The sequence below is a fragment of the Mesoplodon mirus genome, assembly GCF_964341445.2.
Source record: "Mesoplodon mirus genome assembly, chromosome: 15".
Taxonomy (NCBI): Eukaryota; Metazoa; Chordata; class Mammalia; order Artiodactyla; family Ziphiidae; genus Mesoplodon; species Mesoplodon mirus.
This window is the reverse complement of record NC_138991.1, coordinates 10,809,600-10,834,516: the sequence shown is the minus strand read 5'-3', so window position 1 is coordinate 10,834,516 and position 24,917 is coordinate 10,809,600. Positions and strand designations below refer to the sequence as shown.

At 42.4% G+C, this 24,917-nt stretch overlaps 2 protein-coding genes and 1 long non-coding RNA gene across 4 annotated transcripts in view; 1 reads left to right on the top strand and 2 right to left on the bottom strand.

Annotated features, from left to right (window-relative positions):
* Window positions 1-654, bottom strand: part of ADNP (activity dependent neuroprotector homeobox) — a 30,637-nt gene extending 29,983 nt beyond the window's left edge. The window contains exon 1 of the mRNA XM_082645547.1: window positions 563-654. The gene's annotated coding sequence lies outside the window, so the exon portion shown is untranslated. The remainder of the gene's footprint in view (window positions 1-562) is intronic.
* LOC309817338 lies at window positions 319-16,124 on the top strand. Of its 2 annotated transcripts, none has more exons than XR_014296111.1 (3): window positions 319-462; window positions 1,160-1,237; window positions 15,585-16,124. It is a non-coding gene; the product is annotated as an uncharacterized lncRNA (long non-coding RNA). The 2 variants fall into 2 exon arrangements; XR_014296112.1 differs by having other exon boundaries at window positions 323-462; window positions 1,163-1,237.
* DPM1 (dolichyl-phosphate mannosyltransferase subunit 1, catalytic) lies at window positions 1,770-24,817 on the bottom strand. Its single transcript, XM_082645549.1, has 9 exons — window positions 24,616-24,817; window positions 21,587-21,686; window positions 16,152-16,185; window positions 13,942-14,018; window positions 13,832-13,857; window positions 11,750-11,845; window positions 8,394-8,462; window positions 5,382-5,496; window positions 1,770-4,495 (listed from the first exon to the last, which is right to left on the bottom strand). The coding sequence occupies exons 1-9, from the start codon at window positions 24,774-24,776 to the stop codon at window positions 4,391-4,393; spliced, it is 783 nt and encodes a 260-aa protein (XP_082501675.1). The 5' UTR covers window positions 24,777-24,817; the 3' UTR covers window positions 1,770-4,390.
* Window positions 24,818-24,917: the final 100 nt, after the last annotated feature.

Genomic DNA, 24,917 nt, shown 5'->3' with positions numbered 1-24,917 from the left:
CTGCGATTGAGAAAAGGGGGTGGTGGAGGACTCCGTGGTCAGGATAGGAGGGGAGCTGGCTTGTTGGGGAGGAAGGATTGCACAGGGGAGGCAAAGACTTTCACTCCGTGCCATGCATGCTCCCCGCCCCCCAATCTATTCCCCCCCTCCCCCGACTAAAGGTGGGTAGACCTGGCAGAAGGTTCGTCCCAGGGATTGGGGGTGTGCGTGGGGGGCTCATTTTGGGCGGGGGGCGGGAGGAAGGAATTAGTTCCAGGGATGGGAGAAGCTCGATTCTTGCTGGGGGCGGGGTGGAGGGAGATGCCACTAGCCGCAAAAGCTCCGGCGGCCAGGGCGGCTGCTGGCCTCCGCGGGCTCACGGGGCGGGGAAGGGGGGTCGGGCTGCAGGAGGAGGCGCCCGGACCGCGGAGCAAGAGCCCGGGTAGCGGTCCGCGCCGGGGCGGGCGCTCCGTCAGCACCGGAGTATGCAAAGGAGCGTGTGCGGCCGGAGGGCTGGCGGTCTCAACAATAATGGGCCCGCGGGGCCGGCCGTGGGTCCGCGCGCGGCGGCCGCCGGGCTTACCTTGACTCGGCCTCGAGGCGCGCGCGGGGCCGGCGTGCTCGGGGTCCGGGCGGCGGCGGCGGGCGGATGGCGGCGGCACGGCGCTGGCGGCGGCGAGGGCGCGCCCGGGGCCTCGTCGCGCTCTGGCTCGGCGGCCTCGGCGGGGTCCGGCTCGCGCCGCGGCCGCGGCTGCTGCCGGGGGGCGCGGCGGGCGCAGCAGAGCGGCGGGCGGCGGCGGCGGCGCGAGCGGCTCCCTCCAGTCCCCGCGCGGGCGGCGGCGGCAGCGTCGTCGAGCGGTGCAGACAAAGGAGGGGCGGAGGGAGGAGACGGAGGGTGTGGGAGAGGCGGCTTCACCGGCGCGGGCAGGCGGGCGGCGACGGCCGCGCTCCTCTCACTCCTCAGCAGCGGGGACCGAGAGAGGGAGCTGTGTCTGAGGAGACGCCAAAATCCCCCTTAGCGCTGCCCGCGGGAGGGGGAGGGGGCACAAGATGGCGGCGGCCGGGGGGGCGGGAGTTCAGTTCATGGATCCCGGCGGGCGGCGGAGGGGAGACCGGGCCGGCGGAGGCGGCGGCAGCAACGGGCGGGGGAGGGGGGGGCTGATCCCGCGTCTCCCCTCAGCAGACAATACAAGCGCCTCGGAGCGAGTCCCCGAACCTGCCCTAGCCAAAATGGCGGCCGAGAAAGAGCGGAAGTGACGTAAGTACCTCATTAGCATAAGAGGACTCATTGTCCAGCTAACTAAGGGGGGCAGTGGGGGACAGTACCCTTTCCCCCCCATAGACAACTCTTACTCCCACCTGTGTTTGCTCCTAACTTTTTCTGAGGGAGGGTGGCATCAGCACCCCCACCCCCACCTAAGGGACATTATATAATCCCCACTGAGGGGGAGCTCTCGCGAGAACCAAGAGGATTTGCCATTGACCCACTAGGAGGCGCCGCGGATAATGGCCGCAGTGCGCCTCCATGGCCCGTGTGCACGGCGGGCGCCTTCCTCTGGCCACAGCGCCGGCGGCGGAGGCACAAGCAGAGGGCCGCAGCACGCGCTGCACTCAGTCAGGTGGCCGCGCTGGAGATCCTTGCGCGGGCCCAGCTGGGCCTGGACTACATCTGGTGGGAGGGGGCGTGCACGCAGCCCCGCGGCTCCACGTGCTGGGAAGCCCGCGCTCTCGGGCTGGGCAGCAGCCGTTAGGGCAGACACACCTGGCCGGTCATGCCCGACACCTCCTTCTTTAAATGAGGTGTGAGGGCGTCGTGCTTCACACACCGACTTGAGATGAGACCCAACCCCATGGATGCTTGGCCCCTTGCGGGTGGGGTGCACTATTCAGTGGACAGGCCTGCGTTTTACAGAAGGCCGGCTGTTGCCCTGGGACTGGACATTCTTCCGAATCAGTGATGGACTCTTCTCTTTGGCCTGAAGGAAACAAGTGGGATCCCTATCGTTTGAGGCCACTGGGCTAGTGAAGCCCGAGGATGAGAAATGATGTTGCCAGTGGGCCTCCACAAGATCCTTAAAAACCACATAGGCTGTAGTCCCAAGCCTTTTAGTGCTCCCACAATTTGGACAGCACAGGACACAACGTGGGCCTTTGTAAATTTAGGTCAACCCCAACCAACACATTGTCTTCTCAACATTCTTGAACCCACCTTTTATAGTTGAGTGCATATGAGTGTCTATCACTGGCTAGACGTACTTAGAAGTAATAAATGTCAATTGTGAAGGATTAACCAAACCTGTTAAGATGTGCTCTGTACATCTTACACTTATCTTTTGCTGTTTCTCTAAAAATCATGCTAAAATAGTTTCAAACCATATTTAACATCCACAAAGAATCTGACTTTACTGAAAACAGAACAAATTGTGGTTACATATAGCTCAATGTCTAAGGCTTCAGTTAGCAGGTTTAACAAGCTGTTTCATCCAACACAGTATTCCGTTAATTTCTGAAATTGTGATAAACTATATCTTTAAAAGCCAAATCAGTATTTCAAGGGAAAACAGCTGAAAAAAGTTGTAAAAAGGAGGAAGGGACCCAAAACATTCAATTTAGAGAAAGAAAGATGAAGAAGCTAATTCCATGTTGCAGAAGACAGGCAAGAACTAATATGAAATAAGCAAAATAATTTTAAATTTAGTTTTCCTTAGATATACTTAGATTTCATACAGAGATAATACCAATACAAAGGGAGAACATCTGGATTTCATCCTTGGCCCCATTTACAAAGTAAAAAGGGATGCTGGATTCACATGTAAATGTTTAAAAAGATTTTACAGTGTTTAAGTCACCAGATTTACTACAAAAATGCATCTAAATAGTCCAGATTCTTTTCTAAATAACTTCCAAATGGTGAAAGTTTTCACTGCTCAAATAATTTACTGTAAATAATGACAGTGTTGTAATGATTGTGGGAATAAGAACCAAAAGACTAAACAAAGACAAAAGGTACCTACCCTAGTGAGGTCTGAGAAGACTATTTTATAGTGGGCTCTGAGGTGGTTATTTAATCTCTACTCCACAGAGTTGACAATGAAAATTTAACTTTGGGTTCAGACGAGAAAGAATCTAAACACTCAAAAAAAGTATTTTACATCAGTGGTAATAAATTTTCTAGTTGTTATTAGTGATGAGAGAAGTCACTTCCCCAAGGAACAGGGGTCCATGGTGGGCCAGCTGTTCAGCTCTGCGTAAAAGGGAAACAGAATAGTAGAGGCCCTAATTGGAATGTGTTCTATGGATTCAACTATGGGAATAGGTAATGTTCAAAACGACACCAAAAGTTTTATACTCTGGTATTCATTTTTGGTAGGATCTGTTAGAAATGCAAATGGAAAAATCAGACTTTAAGTTTCTTTAGCAGCCAAATTAAGCCAGGAAAATGCAGTAGTAGGAATACCGTTCACTGAATATGCTTATTAAATGACTTAGAGACGCCCCTTCCTTTTACTTGCAAAGGAAAGTCAATTTAATCTTAAGCTTATTTGCTCAAAGTATGCCTTACTCAAAATTTTAAAAGACACTGTGTGATCTAAAAGCTATGCTATACTTGGAAATTAATCTTTTTTGCAATACCCACTTAAGGTGGGTAAATAGAATATTTGTGAGGGCTTTACTGAACATTTCAACTGGCAGAACAGTTTTCTCAACAGAAGAGCTATAGGGGATTTAGTCATATTACTAAAGATGTATGCTTTGTTAAGGGTCCTGAAATAACATGAAAAATATTTTGAGGAAAAAAACAGTTGTTTAAAAATTACTACAGCTGGCAATTCCCTGGTGGTCCAGTGGTTAGGACTTGGCGCTTTCACTGCTGGGGGCCCAGGTTCAACCCCTAGTTGGGGAACTAGGATCCCACAAGCTGTGCAGCACAGCCAAAAAAAAAAAAAAAAAGGGGGTGGGGGCAGAGGTGTGTATTTCTTTTTTAGTTCATATAGAAACAGCCATGTATCATATGTGTATTTCATGAATTAGCAATCCTCTTCTGACATGTATTAGGTATGAATCCAGAGCTACGAATAGTTTTTATAAAGAATATTTCAAAATCTTCCCCATGTAAGAAATCCTGCATTTGCATACACTAATGAAAGCATTATTTTTATGCAAAAATTTCATATACATTTATTTATAGGTCTTAGTACAGCAAAATGTAAATGAAAATTGAGAACACTGCTCATTTTTCTAATTTAATTTGACATATAAAATGGAGTTTCTCAGGAAAAAAGATTTGCATGAAATTTACCTTACCTTATGATTTATGTTCTAAGAGTACATTTTATAAAAATCAGCAACCAGGCTTCTTTTATGTTTAAATTGAAATGAACATGATTAAGTATAAATGAATAACTTTCTTTTATGTAGTAGCAAAGAGAGTCAATAGTCCTTTCAAGAAAGAGACTATTTCATTTCCTCCCAACTTGGATTCACCATAAACACGATCCACAAATGATATTGGAACCTAGTTAAAAAAATATAAGTTAAGTGAGTCTTCAAAAATATTAGAAAGGAAGCATAGCAGGCATACAACAATTACTCATACAACAGAAACAAGATTAGTCCGCTGATAGCAAGTCCTTCAAGGTAAATCAGAATTACGGGATTCTTACAGTAACTGTGTGCACCTCCAAGTCTTCAAAATTAAACATGCATTTTACTATCTAAAATTAGGTCATCCAGCCAAAGCTACAACTCTTTTGAAAAGCATTGATCCTGAATACTAAGTTGGTTTACTCAAGCTTCCAAGAAAAATTGTATGCCCGAAGTAAAATGGCCTTTCACCTACTTTTTTTCAGTAGTCCATCAAATTTAGCTGTCACTGTTTTAGCACTAAGTTAAAAATCTTATAACTTCCCCAACAGTAGTAACATTCTAGTTAGCTAGTTTCTTGCTCTGAATAAGAATACTATTGTTAACCGAGGAGGGTCTTCCCTAAGAACTTACTAGCTGGCTGTAAATGTTACAAATCCCCTCTGCTCCCCCAATTCCTGCCCTTTGCAACGGGCAAAAGGGATTCACCACGCATTTTTAAGTAGGGTGGCTGATGGCTGAGACAAGGGGAAAAGCAGCAGACTTATCCCATAATGCTGAGTGGTCAGAAGAAAGGGAAAGGAGGGAGAAGATACCGGTAACTTTCATTTATTTAAAAGGGAACGCTGCCTTCTGTTATGCTTTAGATCTTGGTAAGTCAAATATATTAATTTTAAAGAACTGTGAATTTTCACCCTTTTGCATGGACACCTGGAAGCCTTCCACATTTTTTAGTAGTTTATGAAAATTAACATTTTTATGATAAAAAGTAACCCTATTGTTTCTTTATGAGGAGTATAACACACTATTCACCATACCTCGCCAACAGTATAATTCAGCTGTCTCGCCCGAACAATCATCTCCATCTGGAAGACGTAGCCTTTAGAAACACATTTTTCTATTAATTTCTGTAAAACTTCTTTTCGGTATAACCTGTAAGAAATTAAAATGTATATGAACACCTGGATAAATATACATGCCTACATGTATCCTGACCTTTCAAAAAGTTCACTGGTATTTATAAAACCTTAAACTTTCACCAGCCATTTGTATATAGAAAAGTTCTCACAGTTGATGATTATGATACATTTGTCCTGAACTGGAAAGGCCATAAAAATATTTGGTAAATAATTTGGGACGATTTTGAAAATGAATTCTTAGCATCTTTTAGAGAATTATCTTCCTATCACACTATCAGAAATTATAAAAATATGGTGATAAAGTGAATCATGTGGAGCAGAACCCCCCCATCGTTTGTAGTTTTTAAATTTTTCTTAAAATTTATTTTTAAAGCTGAAAGGGGAGAAACTGTTTCAACTACTGGAACAACAGAGTTGACAGATGATGAAGCAACAATATAAACTAGGTAACAAGAAAGAAGTAGTTAACAGGCATTTCCTCATAAATGTCTATGAAGTTCCTATTTCCTGAGATCTAAATAAATTCCTGAGATAAACTAAGTCCCTCTAGGATGAGCTTGGTTAAGCTAGGTTAAGACAGGAAGTAGGGATCACAGGATGAGGCAGTCCTGGTGGGAATCAGATATCAGCAACTGAGGTCACAGTTAAGACACTTAAACTGGGCGAATGCACAGCCTAACTTTAGATGGACTGCAGGCCAAAGGCAAAGCTCATCAGATTTACAAAGAAAGACAGGAGCTGGGAAGTCCTATGGGTGAACTCAGTCACGTTCTTCAGGAGCTCCCCATTTTCAGTCACTCCCCATTTTCAGTCACCGAGGTTAAAAAACAAAAGCAACCCCTGAGCCTCAGTGAGTAGAAAGGCAGCAGTTTCTACCTCTTTCTTCTTGCTGTTTGTGTTTTTGAGAAAGCTAGGTGAGGGAGTAACTTTGTTCCCTTGGTAGTTAAAGCCACCTGGAGCTATAACGCCAGAGGGTTTTATAGCTGGAACTCACATATTTTCTCAGGCTTCCTTTCAGGTTACCCCACCTTTTGGTTTTCCAAGCTTTTAGGTGGCTATAAGACTAAAGCACAGTCCTGAGAGGAACCTGAGGGGGATTAGTGGTATGCACTCCTTTACCCATACAGTCTCCATCAGAACTCAAAAGAATAAGTCTGGAATAAATGTGAAGAAAGGAGATTCTGATGGTAGTAATATTCATTCAATAACAAATGTTTATTGAGGAACCTACTGTGTTTCAGGAACCTTTTCATGTTTGGGGATTTTAGCAGTAGAAACTAAAGATATATGTCAAGTGATGTTAAGTAGGGGAGGGAGGTCTGGGATTATGGGAAGAACTATGATGGTGGGATAATGGAATAAGGTTTCAGCAGTACCTTTAAAACTAGGATTAGGCTACGAATTCTTTCCCTGTAAGAGTCACTTTGTCAGATTTATTTCTCTTCATTGCCACCCCTGTCTCCTCCACCACAGTATCTTTTTTTTTTAAATTACAATCTTCTTTTTTCCTCTGGAAATCAGAGATCTTTATAACACATTATTCATTTGCCTCGAAGTGTGGAACTGAAGGGATGTATTTATGGGGTCCCTATCTATCTTTTTTTTTCCCCGTATGCGGACCTCTCACTGCTGTGGCCTCTCCCGTTGCGGAGCACAGGCTCCGGACGCGCAGGCTCAGCGGCCATGGCTCACGGGCCCAGCCGCTCCGCGGCATGTGGGATCCTCCCGGACCGGGGCACGAACCCGCGTCCCCTGCATCGGCAGGCGGACTCTCAACCGCTGCGCCCCCAGGGAAGCCCCCTATCTGTCTTTTATGCAGCGAATTGTGCTTTCGAGACGAGCTACATTTTACTTCCGGAGAGGTCTCATTTTCACCGTCTGACCTCTCACTTGCGATGGCGCCTCTCTCCACCTGTGACTTGTCTTGCTGTCCCTGAACTGCCGTCCCACAGACGTGCAGTGGCACCCGGTGGTACTAGTGAACCCTCACCAGCCAGCTCCTGGTTTGTGTGTGTGTGTCGCTCCAATGAAGTACGGAAGAATCCACATTATTTAATGGAGAGGAGCAAATACCAAGTAACATCAAAGTACTAACCAATGCATGGGTCGCGGCCTTAAAGCAGATGAACAGAAATTTTATAGTTTCAGAGATAATACACACCCCCCAGAAACAAACAAAAATTAAAAAACCCCAAGGACCTAGCAGGAGGCTTTGCTCCATTTAAACAAGAATTTTTTTTTATAAAACACATGGAGAGGGCTTCCCTGGTGGCGCAGTGGTTGAGAGTCCGCCTGCCGATGCAGGGGACACGGGTTCGTGCCCCGATCCCGGAAGATCCCACATGCCGTGGAGCGGCTGGGCCCGCGAGCCATGGCCGCGGAGCCTGTGTGTCCGGAGCCTGTGCTCCGCAACGGGAGAGGCCACAGCAGTGAGAGGCCCGCGTACAGCAAAAAAAAAAAAAAAAAAAAAAAAAAAAAAAAAAAACACATGGAGAATAAGGAAACTGAAAAAGCTATATATAAATATTAAAGATTTTAAAACTTTTCTGTGGACAATGCTATAAACTGCAGAAAATTACCGGAAGAGGCACTGTTTTTGAAGCCCATCTCAGTAATGTCCTGAATGAGCAGTCCATGGTCACCTCAGGCCCCTCAAGGGCTGAGCAGTGACACTGATGTTAACAAGCACACTAACCTGTCGTCCATACTCTTTAAAAAGTACAATATTTTCCCTTAAGATGCTTAGGCTTCATCAGCAGCTTCTAAGCAACTTCAGTCTGTCTTTTTTAGCGTTCCAGAACAAAAATGGGATAGAAACGAAAAGTATTTCTTTAAGTCATTATAAAGGAAGAAATTTAGGCAAGAAATTGTAAATAGTAGAAAACACACAATCACAGGTTTTCACTGTACCTGAAACTTCCTGTTAGATCAGACGCTCCTGGTCTCAGCAAGATCTGAGTTATAAAATTTGCCCCACGGCTGCCAAATAAAAGATTTTCTTTATAAAGTACAATTTCTAAACAAAAGAAATACACCCAAGTGTAGAGTGCTAAAAATGCTACACTAATTTCATAAATGCAACACTATTTCACAAAAGTGTTAATTCTATGGAACAAACAGAAATCACTGAAAGGAGATCTGGTAGTTCTCCTTTTTCAGAAAATAGGGATTTTTATTCTTGGAATGTGACATGTAGAAGTGACCATAAAACACTCATTCTTCCAAACTCTAGGTGAGAATGGTAATAGATTTTTTAACTCAACTCGCATATTTGCCAACAGTCATGATTTAGAATTACAAACATCTGTCAAGACAGCAAAAGTGATCTATCAGGGATCTGGAGTTTCTTTTTCAGATTCATATCGCCAAGTGATGGCAGTTTCCAACTGGGTAATAGGTCAGTTTGCATTAAAATGGCTTTTTTTTTTTTAAAGGTGTGCAGGTGGGAGAGGGTTTTGGTTTTTGGCAATCTCTGGAAATTGACCAAAAGTTCCGTTCTGAGACTTTCTTAGTCTGCTTGGGCTTCTATAACAAAATACCATAGACTGGGTGGCTTAAACAACAGATATTCAATTCTCACAGTTCTGGAGGCTGAAAAGAGCAAGATCAAGGTGCTGTAGACTTGGTTCCTGGTAGCCTACACATGGTACGTTCTTGCTGTGTGCTCAAATGGAGGGAGGCAGAGGGGCTGAGGGTGGGGGTAGGAGGAGAAAGGCCAAGCTTTCTTGGTTTCTTCTTGAAAGGGCACTAATCCCACCGAAAGTGCCCCACACTCAGGACCTCATCTAAACCTCATTACCTCAAAACCCCACTTCCAAATACCAACACTCCCTGCATAAGGTACTTTAACACATGAATTCTAGCAGAAATATTCAGTCCATAACAATGACTTTAGGATCTGTGCTTCAAACACAACTAGGTATCAATCAACTATAATCTATTACTGACTAATAGCCATTATTAACATTTCAAAAAGATGTGAAGTACACTTGGAAAAAATGACTTTGGTACTGCAGCTATAGTTTGTGGGCTCAGATTATTTTAGAGTGTTCAGATTCAGAAAAAAAGTGGGTTCTTTTTTTTTTGGCGGGGGTGCGGAGGGCAGCAGGGGAATCAGCCTGGAGAAAACAGTTTCTCCCCAAAGCCAGGGTAACCATCAAGGCACTCCTTAGGAGTGTTTCTTTCTTCCTTCCTTCCTTCTCCTTCCCCCCTTCCTTCTTCTCCTTTCCCTCCCTTCAGTCCCCGTGCCACACAGCATGTGGGATCTTAGTTCCCTGACCAGGGATTAAACCCAAGCCCCCTGCATTGGAAGCGCAGAGTCTTGACCACTAGACGGCCAGTGAAGTCCCAGGAGTGTCTATTTCATATAAATAACATGGTTAGGGATATAGCTGGCATAATGGCTAACAGAAACATTTTACCGTTCAGTTTGCTTCTAATAGCTACAAAAAAATTCCAGGACATAGTTTACCCACCAAAATGGGTGTAATCAAAGGAATGTGAGTGTGTATGTATTTATGTGTATGTGTGCATGTGTGTATGTATATATTTGTACATCTATTTAAGGTAATGCATTTTAAAATTGGGGTCTTTTAATTAAAATGCAGCAAGAGTCAGACAGACTTGGGTTCAAATTCTGGTTCTGGACCATACAGATGAGACCTTGAGCAAGTGATACAGACTCTTTCTCAGGAGTTTATACTATAAAGTCAGTGCAGACATTAACAACTAATGACAGATACAGCTCAATGATCCAACTAAACGTTGTAAATTGTCTCTGACCGGGACTCCCTGATTTTAAATAATAGCTTTAATGACCAAATTCAGAGAGGCCTGAGAGATCACTGATTTGTTGCTCTCAACCTTGGCTGCACCACAGAATCATCTGGGAGCCTGTGAAAAATACTGATGCTCTTGCACCACCTCTGGAGATCCATTCAAATGGTCTGCAGTATGTGTGTGCACAAGAAAGGGAGGACAAACAGGGAGCAGTTGTGTATAATTTTCCCCCTACATGACTTCAGTGCTCAGCAGGATTGAAAACCACTGATTTATCCGACCCCTTCATTTCACTGAAGACTGAGGCTCTTACATGTTTGAAATACTTGCCCAAGGTTTAACAGTTAAGAGGCAAAAGTGACATTAACCTAAGAACCTTCAATAGGAATGAAGTGGGTGATAAAAAATACTATCAGTAAGAATTTATATAAAGTTATGTTGTTACACAAAAAGCAATAAGCTATATAGATCCTTTAGAGATAGAAACATCTTCCCAACAACCTAGGTGCCATAGATTAAATATGGTCAAAAATTCTTTGCGGGTCTTCCCATCAAGAGGTGGATTCTATTTCCCCATCCCTTGATTATGGGCTTGCTTTGACCAAAAATTAATTTGGTGTTAGCCCCAGAGCTTAGGACTCAAGAGTCCTTGCAGTTGCAGCCTTGGTACTTTTGGGTGCTGCCCTTAGGATGCCATGTAAAGAAGCTGATCTAGCTTCCCAGGTAAGTGGCCACATGCAGGAGAACTGAGATGGCCCAGCCAACAACCAGTACCAACTGCCAAACATATGAATGAGGCCATCTTGGAGCCTCCAGCTGAAGGAAACTGCATGAGTGAGCCCAGGTGAAGTCAGCAGAGGAACCAGTAGCCAAACGAAAGAATTGTGAGAAATAATAAATTGTTGCTGTAAGTCACTCAGTTTGGGGATGGTTTGTTACACGGTAATAGAAAACTGAAACAGTCTGTTTCATTTCCATCTTATCATGAGGAAAGTAAAGCCTAGAAAAGGTAAAATATGCAAGGGGACACAAGTAATTAAAAGACACAATCAGGATGTTAACCTAGGTCTGCCTCCAAAGCCTCACTACTTTATGCTGCTTAGTAAACGCTGAAATCATGAAGTGTCTTAAATTATTGAAAAATACATATGGAAAAAATTACATATTTAGTCCAAAAATATAGATGAATAGTTCACTTAAATCAAAGCTGGAGGTCCGGAAGAACAAACTGTGCTGAATTAGACCATTTCTACAAAAGGTTCAAAGGTTTATGCAGATTTTTCCCAAGTGAAAAACATCCAAAATTAAATACTCTAACACAGGAAAAACTGTGCGTAAGAAGCTATCTGGGAATACTTTCTGGAAGTTACAATCTGATCCCACAAACTCCAAGGCAGCATGGTAATTTAATCCAAATACCTGTTAAAAACATATTTCTAGTAGTTACACTAAAGAAATAGAGAAATCATGAGCACATACATATATACCTGATTATTTTCCTTTTCAAATCCCAGCCATATACACCTCCATTTCCTTTGTAGCGAGTTCCAGAGACAATGTCAAAATTACCCTCCTTTTGCTTCCTGCAGAAAAAAAATAAATTAGCTGGCAATTAGAAAAAGCTGTTGAGCTTTCAACAGAATTGCTAAAGCAAAGCTTATGAGTATTTTTAATTCTAACAGATATCACCAGAAATTACTTTCCAAAAAGGCTGTAGTAACTCATACTTCCTCCAGCAATATCCATGTTCATTTTCTATCATCTTATTGGTGCTGGATGTATTGTTCTATTATGTCTTTAATTTTGAAAAACTAATAGTAACACACGGTTATTTTAATTGCATTTCCCTGACTACATCCCAGGGTGAATATCTTCTCTTAGGTTTATTAGCCATTTGGATTTCTTCTACACATGGCCTGCTTGTATCTTTCACCCATTTTCTACTCCACTGGTTCTACTGCCTTATCAGGTCAAAGGAGCTTTTGTGTATTGGTGATCTAAGCAGAGAAGGTATTTCTGAGGTGACTTTCATGCAGAGATCAAACAAGGAGAAGTAGTTGGCCATTAAGGAGCAGGGAAAGAGCACTTCAGGCAAGGGGGAGGGGCACAAGATGAGTTCAGAATGCAAGGCAGGGGCCACATCACGAGTGGTTTGAGGGGCAAGTAAAGGAGTGTGGATTTTTCCCCATGTGTTCACAGGAACTCCTGGAAGTGTTCTAAGTAGGTGAGTGACATGATCTGATTCTGTTTTTGTGTATTTAGCTTACATTCAGAACAGCTTCCAAATTCTTATTCTGAGAGGTGTCATGGTCTCTTGGGTTTTCTAAAAATATAGTTACATTACCTGCAAATAAATGTAATTTTGTATCCTTTACCAGTATATACTAAATTCTTATGTTACAACATTACTTAAAATCTCCATGTTTTATGATAGGTGGTACGCCTATAATCATTGATGAGTTTATTGGAAATGACTCAACATTTCACCATTTAATAAGACCTTTGTGGGGAAATTCCTTGGTGGTCCAGTGGTTAGGATTCTGCTGAGGGCCTGGACTAAATCCTTGGTAGGGGAACTAAGATCCTGCAAGCTGTGCAGTGAGGGCAAAAAAAACAAAAACAAAAAGTAAGACCTTTGTGTTAGGACCAGGTTGTCTTCAGTATGTTTAAGTGGTTTCCTTCTATTTCTACATTAAAATTTTAATTAGAAATGGCTAGTGAATTTTACCAAATACGCTTTAGCAGCTATAGACTTAATCACGCTTTTCTTTTTTAAAAATATTTATTTATTTGGCTGTGCCAGGTCCTAGTTGCAGCACACAGGCTCCTTAGTTGTGGCATGCAAACGCTAAGTTGCGGCATGCATGTGGGATCTAGTTCCCTGACCAGGGATCCAACCTGGGCCCCCTGCATTGGGAGTGCGGGGTCTTAGCCACTGGACCAACAGGGAAGTCCCCAGTCATGCTGCTTTCTTTGTTAATGTGATAAATGAATTTTTTTGACCGATTCCTGATTTTAGCATTCCTGGAATAAACCGCAGCTATTCATAGGGTTTCACCCTTATGATGCAGGGCTTAATTCCATTTAACAGGGAAGTTGCTTTTCATATTTTTCTGTAGTCTGTAAGAATTAGGTAATAAAGGAATTATCTGTTGATTACTCCTATCAGGGCTCCTAAAATATATCATTTAGTCACATAACTAAATATTCACATGTCTCAAAACTATACCTTGGTTTCATTTTTGATAGCAAACTTAGAATAGCATGAGTATTTTTTTTTTTTTGCGGTACGCGGGCCTCTCACTGTTGTGGCCTCTCCCGTTGCGGAGCACAGGCTCCGGACGCGCAGGCTCAGCGGCCATGGCTCACGGGCCCAGCCGCTCCGCGGCATGTGGGATCTTCCCAGACCGGGGCACGAACATGTGTCCCCTGCATCGGCAGGCGGACTCGCAACCACTGCGCCACCAGGGAAGCCCAGCATGAGTATTTTTAATGAATGAAAAATGAAAAGTACAAAATCAATAAGATAAATGATTTGAATAATTCTTTCAAATATTAGAAATACCTACCTAATGAATTCAGGAATAAATTTTGGCTGAAATTTAGAAAGAATAAAGAGTAGGTCAGTAAAACAGGCTAAGACTGTCATAAATAGCCTCTAAAGAAACATACTACTCACGTGGTGTGAGAGATCAGCATCCATAATGATTATGTAGTTTCCTGTGGCATGTTTCACCCCATGAATATATGCAGTTCCTAAAAATGAAAATATTTATATCCATTAAAGGAAATCACCAGAAATGCTTAGGTATACATCTGAACAGGGAAGAAACTGCTAAGCACCTCTGAAAAGCATACATTAGTCCTCTAAAGTCCTATTTATTACTCTCCATCAAAAACATCTCTCGGGCTTCCCTGGTGGCGCAGTGGTTGAGAATATGCCTGCTAATGCAGGGGACACGGGTTCGAGCCCTGGTCTGGGAAGATCCCATGTGCCGCGGAGCAACTAGGCCCGTGAGCCACAACTACTGAGCCTGCGCGTCTGGAGCCTGTGCTCCGCAACAAGAGAGGCCGCGATAGTGAGAGGCCCACGCACCGCGATGAAGAGTGGCCCCTGCTTGCCACAACTAGAGAAAGCCCTTGCACAGAAATGAAGACCCAACACAGCCATAAATAAATAAATAAACAGAAAGATAGATAGATAGATAGATAGATAAATAAATAAATAAAAAGACCAAGCATTTGAAGCCCTTAAAAAAAAAAAAAAAAACCTCTCAATTTCATTCTTTCGTCTCCAATTTCACTTTAGTCCCGGGCACCATCTTCTGATGCCTGGATCCCTACCTAACCAGTCTCTGCTTCTGCTCAGCCCATCACCCCTGTCCCACAAAAGCTACGCAGTGAGTGTCTTCTACACCGTAAGCCTGGTACACTAGAGCCCTGTACCTGGGGCCAAAGGTGCAACTAGTAATTACTTAGCCACCCTCATGCCTAAAAATTCCTCGGGGACTTGGCAGGTAAGGGTGACTGGTCAGGAACACGATGTGGGAATTCCTGCATTCTCTAGCCCCAAATCACCACAGTATCTTATTAGAAAGGCAGAACTCTTCTGACTTCTTTTGTTAAGAAGTGACTATCCAGGGACTTCCCTGATGGCGCAGTGGTTAAGACTCCACGCTCCCAACACAGGGGGCCCGGGTACGATCCCTGGTCAGAGAACTAGATACCACACGCATGCCGCAACGAAGGAGCCTGCAAACCGCAACTAAAGAGCTGGCGAGCCACAACTAAGGAGCCCGCCTGCTGCAACTAAGAGCCAACCAGATTAATTAATTAATTTTTAAAAAACGTGACTATCCACAGCTTTTTGGATTTCCACTGACGGGTTAGTAATTCTTGGTGGCTTTCATGGCAGTTTCAAGATTATTTCAATCCCAAAGAACCTTCTGGATTCAGATATTCAGAACATTTGATCATGCCATGAAACTGAGGGTCTTCAGGACAGCAGATACTCAGTTTTCAAGAACTGTGCTTCCTCCATGCTCCCCCAATTTTTCAGTAAAATTATACCACTTTTCAACATAAAGCAGCTGTGAACAACAATAGAAATAAAGGCATTCAAGATTTTCATCTCAGAATGACTGACCTCATCTCAGCTTTTCTATAACCCCTTACATTTTAAAGCTGGAAAAGCTTCCTTTTTAAAAACTAAACACCTTTTAAAAACTTGTAACTTCAAGAACTGTTCAAAAGACTTACAGCTAAGGGAGTGTGCTGGTCTAAATGTTTGCCCTTAGATCCCTTCTCTGTTCTATATTGCAGGGTACTTTGTTTTCTTGTCCACTGGTTTCCAAGCAGCTTTGGGAGGCACAGGAAGAAGGAAGCACTCAAGGAGAAGGGGAGAAGTCCAAGCGCCCTCCCCTTTCCTCTGCCTCCCGGCACGGACCAGATTCCATCCACGGCCCCCGCTTCTGCCAAGCATCCCTGACTCCACCCTTCTAGCTCCTCTGGGCAGCCCGGTTCCCAGCTCTAAAAACACCATCTCCTCCATTGGTGCTCCAGCCCAGGAGCGGTAGTGAGCTCCAGCTGCTACTAATCTCTGAGTAGCCCCACTGTTCCATTTGGCTTCTCAGCAATTCCTTCACCTGTGTAACCAGATTCTCTGTATTAAATTCCCTATATTGAAAGAATTACAGTGGTTTCTGTTTTCCTAAGTGGGCTTTGCCTCATACGGACAATTCAAGTTAAACCATCTGAATATCATTAAGATCATTAAAAACCATCACAGGAGGTCACTGTATTTTGGCCCTGTTCCAAACTGGGGAAATACATACTGGATAGTCTTACCAAGGCAAGGAGCAGGCATGAGGGGTGAGAGGTTCTACTTACCTAGTCCCAACTTTTGCTCTCGCGGTCTTAGAAGCTGTAAGAATAAGAAATGGCATTTTAACACAATTAATCGAAAATCTGACTAATAAAAACTTTTTTAATAAGTGCTCACTCATTTAAACAGAAATACAGCCGCATTTATTAGACCTTAAAGCAGAATATGCTTAACATTTTTTGCCAAAGTAAAAAAAGCATTTAGTAACAAATCAAATAATTTAATAGCTTTCAAGGAAAAGTAACATTCTTTCACCCAAACCCCACAGACCAAATCTTAAACTCCGCCCCCCGCTGCACCCCAGAGCTATCCACCAAAAAAACTTTTTTTATGTCTATTACTTGATTTATCATTTTAAGCAATATCTATTGATTCCTTCCTAGGAAAACTGAGTATTTAACTCACTTATTCTATACCTTTTTGGAATATTTGATAGCCATGCTTGTTTTCTCAATTCCCTTTGTGATTTTAAATGTTGATACTCCATCCACTTATCTTGACTCTATGCTTGGATGACCTCATCTTATTCTCTATTGGTCCAATGACATGATTTCAGGTTATATTCCTAAGATTAAATTCTTTCTCCTTACAGTTTGTCAATTAATCTTTTTACACTTCTTGCTTCATATATAAACACTGACTTAGTTGTTATTTCCTTTTTTCTCTAAATTTCTGGAAAAGTAGAATGCCAAGGTTTTGACCCTAAGTTTCTGAGGTAGGGGGCTCAAGTAGACTAACTACTGGGCATTTCTTATCCTCCCCCCTCCCCCGCCCCCCGGCACTTGCCAGTGGGTAAGCAGGTTGCCTCAGACTGCAATCTCCAAAGTATTTGCAGTTTAATTTAAGCAGGATAGATTTTCTCTTTTTTAAAAAAACTACACACAGCTGCTATAGGTCTAGGGGAGGGACAAAGATAATAAAATACATTCCTACCCCATTTTTTTTTATTAGTTTCTGCTTTATAACAAAGTGAATCAGTCATACATATACATCTGTTCCCACATCCCTTCCCTCATGCATCTCCCTCCCTCCCACCCTCCCCATCCCACCCCTCCAGGCGGTCACAGAGCACCGAGCTGATCTCCCTGTGCTCTGCGGCTGCTTCCCACTATCTATCTACCTTACGTTTGGTAGTGTATATATGTCCGTGCCTCTCTTTCGCTTTGTCACAGCTTACCCTTCCCACTCCCCATATCCCCCATGAGTTTTTACATAGAGGAGAACTAGACATTCAATCATCTATAATAATTACTATTCACTGAACAAAATCAAACCAGACATGTCAAGTTTTATTTGATTTTGTGCTTGACTGTTACTGACAAAATACTGACCTCATCTGGTATTTGCCCTGAAAAAGCAAATCCTTTAAAGTTCATCTTAGATTTCCTATAACCCTATGTTTTAGCTAAAAAAACTTTCTTTTTTTCAAACAAAGGATAATTTTGTTATTTATAATTTTCAGAACGTTCAAAAGTTTACATAAAATACAAACCACGTTACATAGATAGGGTATCATGGAGCAGTTAAAAAAATGAGGTAATCTGGTGACAAAAAACGACCAAGGTATAATTAAAGAGTAACAGAGGGCTTCCCTGGTGGCGCAGTGGTTGAGAGTCCGCCTGCCGATGCAGGGGACATGAGTTCGTGCCCCGGTCCGGGAAGATCCCACATGCCGCAGAGCGGCTGGGCCCGTGAGCCATGACCACTGAGCCTGCGCGTCCGGATCCCATGCTCTGCAACGGGAGAGACCACAACAGGGAGAGGCCCGTGTACCGCGCAAAAAAAAAAAAAAAAAAAAGAGTAACAGAATGACACAGAAAGACTGCATTTATGTTCAAAAACAAAAGCACACATATAAAACCACATTACCTTGTTCTATAGATGTAGACACACACACACACACACACACATGTGCACAAAAAGATGTGGGGTAACATATACCAAAATGTGGACTGGGGTCTCCCCCTGGAGAAGGGACTGGGATGCAGATCAAGAAATGCTCATCAGAGGCCAATTCAGTTTTACTGGTAATATTTACATTTGACAATATACTTGTTTATTTCTTATGTAATAAAAAGTTCAAATTGTTTCATCTCCTGTGCTTTACTTTCAGACCCCTAATTCCACCCCTCTCCTTTTTTTCCCTCCTTACATCAATATGATTGCTTTTTCTTACATATGGCAGGATGGCTTAGTAGATGACTATGGAACCCCCTTGCTAATTTGCTGTGTGACCCCAGGGCAGCAATGGGCACACAGAGCTCACCTCACTCAGTCGTCATCAGAAAAAGCTGTGAATTCGTAGAAAGTGCGTGTAAGGGTACAGGGCACATATCCTGAAGAATGCTTACCACAACTGCTTAGAAAATACCATACGACACTATGATTTATTTGACAAAAAACTTACTTTGTAAAAATCTTTATCATAGAAAATCATGACACTTCAGAAAACTGTATCCATTTCCACTAGGATCAACACCATTTGAGTGGATCTGTTTTACCGTACTCTTGAAAACGGGCTGGGAAAAGAATAAAAATAAATCTGCAGCTAAGAAAAGGCTAATCGTACTCTCCTATTTTGCAATTCTTATCAGTGAGGCTCATATTTTTTCTTTTTTTTTTCACTTTTGACCATCTGTAGTTCTTGTTTTTATGAATATTTCTGTACAGTTGATTAGGATACTGATCTCTTTGTCAGAGATAATATGTTGGTATTTGGGGATGAACCAAATATTTTTAAGTAGTCAAATCTCTCAATCCTATAGTTATGCTTGACATTTTAAAAGTAATGAATGTGTGTTACACTTCATTATCAAAACAATTTTTAAAAATACTAAACTATAAATAATGACAAAATATAGATGAGTCTCTCTGATCTCAACTTGGGTGATGAAACAAGCCATGTACATCAAACATAATAGAAGCCCTCCAAATCTCGTATCTCCCTGCCCTGTGATCATTAACAGTTCAGAATATGTGCCTCCAATTTTTCTATGGTCCCACTCCTGCCATTTATTAATTACCTATGTACCCTTAGAAAGTCACTTAACCTCTAGTCTGTTTCCTCACCTCAAGAGTTAAATATTTCTTTTCTTTAGCTTTTTTTCTAAAATATTCATTTCAGCCAGTTTGAAAGGCTAATAAAGCATCTGTGAATATTTTATCTGAGGTATTGTAAGGTGGTTCCTAATTTTTCCCCCAACTAAATATACGTACGTCACCTAAAAAGCAAGCAAGTGCCCTCCCTGGCATAGCTTGTTATTGGCGTGTGTGCACGCGCACACATGTAATTTTCTAGTTTAAATGACCTAAAAGTGATAAAGTAATGAATGAATAGGGAATTTCCCTGGTACCACACAGAAATCATGATAGTAAATGCTATTTTTTCCTCATTATTTTAACTTTTATTGGATTGATGGAAAAAGTGGAACACTTTGAAGACCGTGTTGTTTTAGAATTTGAGGAGATCAATTCATCAGGCATTCCTTAAGATCAATCAACCACACCTCAAGGCTGAGGTTCTATGACAAAATATTCAAAACACTGTTAGGTTGATGTTCCCAGATTAAGTGGAAGTGCATAATGAGAGTATTCTATACGTTATATGAATCAGTAGCCCTGGCCCAGAACTTAATAAAAACTGAGGAACTGTTGGCCAAAAATATGAACCTAGCATTATCGGAAGTCACTGCTAGAAGGATGAAAATCTCAGTTTTTATCTCCTCTGTACACTTGTACATCTGGAGACATTCAGAGAGGACTGAGGTGTGCTAGTTCTGTGAATTGCTCGTCTGAGAGACGGAAAGAACCTCCAGTACAGGATAGATTTACCATGTATATAAGAGTAACACATTTCTTTAAACGCTTCTCACCAACTAAGGTCTCCTCCAACTGCACAGAAATTATTTCATTATTGGGACTAATCAAGAATATCTGGACCCAGAGCCTATTCATTCATTCATTCATTTATGGCTATGTTGCGTCTTCGTTTCTGCGCGAGGGCTTTTCTCTAGTTGCGGCAAGTGAGGGCCACTCTTCATCGTGGTGCGCGGGCCTCTCACTATCGCGGCCTCTCTTGTTGCGGAGCACAGGCTCCAGACACGCAGGCTCAGTAATTGTGGCTCATGAGCCTAGTTGCTCCGCGGCATGTGGGATCTTCCCAGACCAGGGCTCGAACCCGTGTCCCCTGCATTGGCAGGCAGATTCTCAACCACTGCGCTACCAGGGAAGCCTGAGCCTATTCTTTTTGATGCTTAATTGTCATTTCTTGAAATGCAAATATCAATAAAGGTTCTCCAAGAGACTTCTTTGTTCCTTTTTATGGCCGAGTAATATTCCATTGTATATATATGTACCACATCTTCTTTATCCACTCCTCTGTTGATTGACATTTAGGTTGCTTCCATGTCCTGGCTATTCCAAGAGACTTCTTTATTCCTATACCAATCGTTCTCTGTGGAAAGAGGGGACAATTTTGCCCACAAAGGGAGGAACACTTGATGTTATCCAGAGGTATTTTTGGTTGCCACACTGAGGAGGGGGGCTGCTGCTGCATCTCGTGGGTAGAGTCCAGGGATGATGCTAAACATCCTACAACATACACGACAGTCCCTCACAGCAAAGACCTATCAGGTCCCAAGGTCAGGAGTGCTGAGACTGAGAAATTCTGGTCTATACAAATTACAAAATACCCAATGCCTAGAATGTTTTCTCTAATTAAATCTGGATTTAATGTATGCTTTTGGCCCAAGAATTAGCTGAAGTGATCTCACAAGTATGCTCCAGCATTTATAAAGCCAAAACACTGAATCAAAAATAAAAATTACAAAGCTATTACAAAATGAACTCTACATCTGCCTAAGTTACTCCTGTAGAAGAACCACAGGCTTTAAGGCACAGTGGGAAAATCTAAAGTTTAAGACTCAGAAAGTCAATCTAAATACTTCCAGAAGACTGTTCTACAGATAAAAATAAAAATGCCAAGTTCTCTGAAAAATCATGTTTCACATGAAAACAATCAGTCACCTTTCCCAGCTACAAGCTAGCTGTAGGCAGGATTCTCTACTGAAAGTATGAGAATACCTAAAGAAAGGGAGCGAGAAAGATCCAGACACACATTACTAACTGCAACCTAGCTCTATAAATATTCCTTCTCATTTCAGTATCATGCTTTAATTCTGCCCTTCAAGGAAACTGACTTGCAGAGTCAGACATAAAAACAGAGTTCATCCAAAGGCTCACTATCTTGCTGTGAACCTACCACTGACTCAACATATCAAAGACATGTAAAACCTCAAGCACAATGAAAATGCATCTAAACCCCAAGTGTATAAGTTGCTCTTTAATTTTTTCAGTTTCTAGACAGACTGAATTTAAGCACTGTTCATTCATCATCTTTCCCCAATATAAACATAACTAATATGATAAAAAAATGACTTACAATTTTGTCTGACCCATAGATCTTCTCCAACTGTTCAGCAACATCCCTTGTTCCATCTGGGCTTCCATCATCTATGATTATAATTTCATAGTTGAAGCCACTAAAATAAAAAAATTTAAATGTGTACTGCTTGGAGACAGTAGTCTCAAATGAAAAAATGATTTTAAAATCACTAATTCCTCCCCAGTATAAGTGGAAATTTATTGCCATGTTAAGCACCGAGGAAAACTTCAATTATCAAATGAAATAAATGTCAAATATTTACTATGTCACCTCCAAACTACGTACGTTGCCGTAAAATGCTACTATACAGTCCTGAGATGTTAAAATTCTCACAAAAAACATACTCTTTCGTTAAAAAAATTATAGTGATCATATATGTTATGTATGATAGGATATCATATAAAATTTTATACCTACTTGGGAAATGGAATTGTGAAACTTTAATATCAAGTCTTAGTTACATAAAGTATTTCAAAAATACATTTAAAGATATCAAGTCAGCTGAGTAGCTCTGGGTGATTACTCTTTTTAATTTAATCCATGAATAAATAAATCTGATTTAATTTCACCCTTAAAAAACCCACTTGAGAATGGTGACAATCTTTTACATCACTATTTCAAACAGTTATACCCATTATCGCACACTATCAAAAAAAAAAAAACCCCAAACCAAAAGAGCATAGAATTACAAAAGATGTCAGTGCTTCAAAATTAACATCTTTTCGTTGTTCCCATTAACTTCATGTGATAGTTTTTATTCTAAAAACAAGCCAGCACAATACTTGGATGTACCTCTGATCACCATCACATCTCTCCCCACCTCCCTTTAAAGAAAACATTCTTTTTGTTAACTTTATTGGGAAACTTAAGGGGAAAGAAAAGGAGATACAGACAAACCCCCGAAACGCCGCAAGACTCTGCTTCCTCTGGTCCTGCTTGAAGAAACAAATGCGAGGAAATCAACCAGAAAACACATTCTATTGTTAAAAGCTTAAAAAAAAAAAGTCGGCCCCAGCAAACTTGGAAGAAAGTGAAACCCATCCTATCTCATCCTATCTTATAAGAGTAGATAAGATGACTTCAGTTTCCCACAGTGCATTAAATTTGGTTCGTAAAGCCAAAAAAAGTTAAGATGTTGGACTTCCCTGGTGGTCCACTGGTTAGGACTTTGCCTTCCAGTGCAGGAGGTGCAGGTTCCATTCCTGGTCAGGGAGCTAGGATCCCACATGCCTCGCGGCCAAAAAACCAAAACATGAAACAGAAGAAATATTGTAACAAATTCAATAAACACTTAAGAATAATTTAAGATGTTAATTCTAGTTGTTGTTCTGAAAGATATACTTCATAAACAAATGGAGTCATTCATAAGCAAAATTACTGCCCTCTCCACTTCAAAGCACCCACACCACCTGAGGGTGAGGTTAGTTAAAGGAATCAAGCTGAGCAAACTTTAGGTAATTTGACTGCCACCTGAAAAGAAAATAGTTGTTTCCGTCATTAAACTTCATTCTGATTAAAAAAATATCCACCCAGAAACTACTGAAAGATAAACTGCACTACATAAAAAAATTAAAGAATAGAGCAAAACATATTGTATAATCAGAAGACAAGCTGGAACAAGATCAGCTACATGACAATTTCTCTAATCTGGAAAGAGCTTGAGAAATCAAAATATAACTTGAAGAAAAAAGGGTTAAAAGCTACGGATAAAAAAACTTTGGAAAGCCGTGAATGTGAGGATAGTTATTTCATTCAAAGAATTATAATCAAAACAGCAGTATCTTTCACCAATTAACATTTCCAACAATGTAGGTTTAATAAAACTGGTTGGTTGGTGGGGAAACGGGCCCTCTCTGATGAATGTTGGAAAGTCCTAAGCCGGTACAATCTTTTTTGAGAGGAATTTATCATTAACTATCAATCTAAGCACATCTCTGTCGACTCAGCAATTACACCACAAAGACTTTATCCACGGTATACTAGTAAAAGTTAAGAATGTGTAAGGAGCACTTCTTATGTGTCAAGCACTTTTCTCGATGCTGTTAAATACGTTGTGAACAAAGTCCCTATTCTCATTTGTAAAGTTAAAGTCAAAAAAGAAAAACAGAAAAACTCTGGAAATAATCCGTGTTCACTGATATGACCCGGTTAGAAAAATTATAACACAGCCATGTGATACTACCCAATTTTCACAATAATTTGCGAAGTTTGTATACGGAAAGATCTTCAAAGATTTACACATGATCCCATTGGTGGTACAAGTTACTTCGTACTGATACCACGATTTTCTGAAGTTTAAAAAAAACTGTATAACTCTTTCAAATTCAACTCCAAAACCTCTGTTTCTAACAATCACATCAAACATCCACCAGCGAATCTGCCCTTCTGCCCTCTCCAGAAAGGATGTCCAGCCCAGCAGCAGCTCCCTAACCCACAGAGCCCAAACCTCATGCTTACATAACCCCTCAGCACCCGGGCGGGAGTGAGCGGCCTCACTGAGAGTCCTGGCTCCTGCCGCAGATCCTGACCACCTAGATAGAGGGAGGAGTGAAGCCAGGCTTTCGGCCTCGCAGTAATTAAAAGGGTGGCTAGGGACTTCCCTGGCGGTCCGGTGGTTAAGATTCTGAGCTCCCAACGCAGGGGACATGGGTACGATCAGGGAACTGGTCAGCGAACTAAGATCCCACATGCTGCGGGCGCATGCCAAATATAAAATAAAACAATAAAAACAAACAAATAAAAGGGGGGCCAGCCCTTCTAAAAAAAAAGCGGGGTGAGGAGTATAAGGGAGTGTACAATAAAGGAGTGTGTCACAAAACCCAAGGGCAGAGATAAGAACTCGAGACACAGAGAGAACTCGGGAAGTATTCGCCTCCTTCCTCGTAGGGTGCCTTCCTCCCCAAGGCTTCCAGCGGGAGACGGAAGAGAAGCCAGGCAGGGGGCCGCCTCTCGCAGCCAACTGCCGACACCCAGGCCGGGAAAGCCAGCTCATCTCATTCCTCTAGAAGGGCGGCCGGGCGCGCTACCTCTCGGAGAAGCTCTTCACCAGCAGCCACACAATGAGCGGTAGGTTCTCGCGCTCGTTGTAGGTGGGCAAAAGCACCGAATACTTGTCTTGTCGCGGGGTGCGCGGCTCTGGCTCCCGCGGAGACCTAGGAGACGGTCCTCTCGCTTCCCCGGAGGCCATGGCAGAGCTGCGCCAGGCGCCGGAAACGGAATGACGTCAACGCGCCGCGGGAAGAGGACGCGTCGGAACGTACCAAAGCCGGGAGGAGGGGGATGGTCCGGGTGGCGAGTTCTAGTCCTCCTAAGGCTCTCTGCGTAGTTC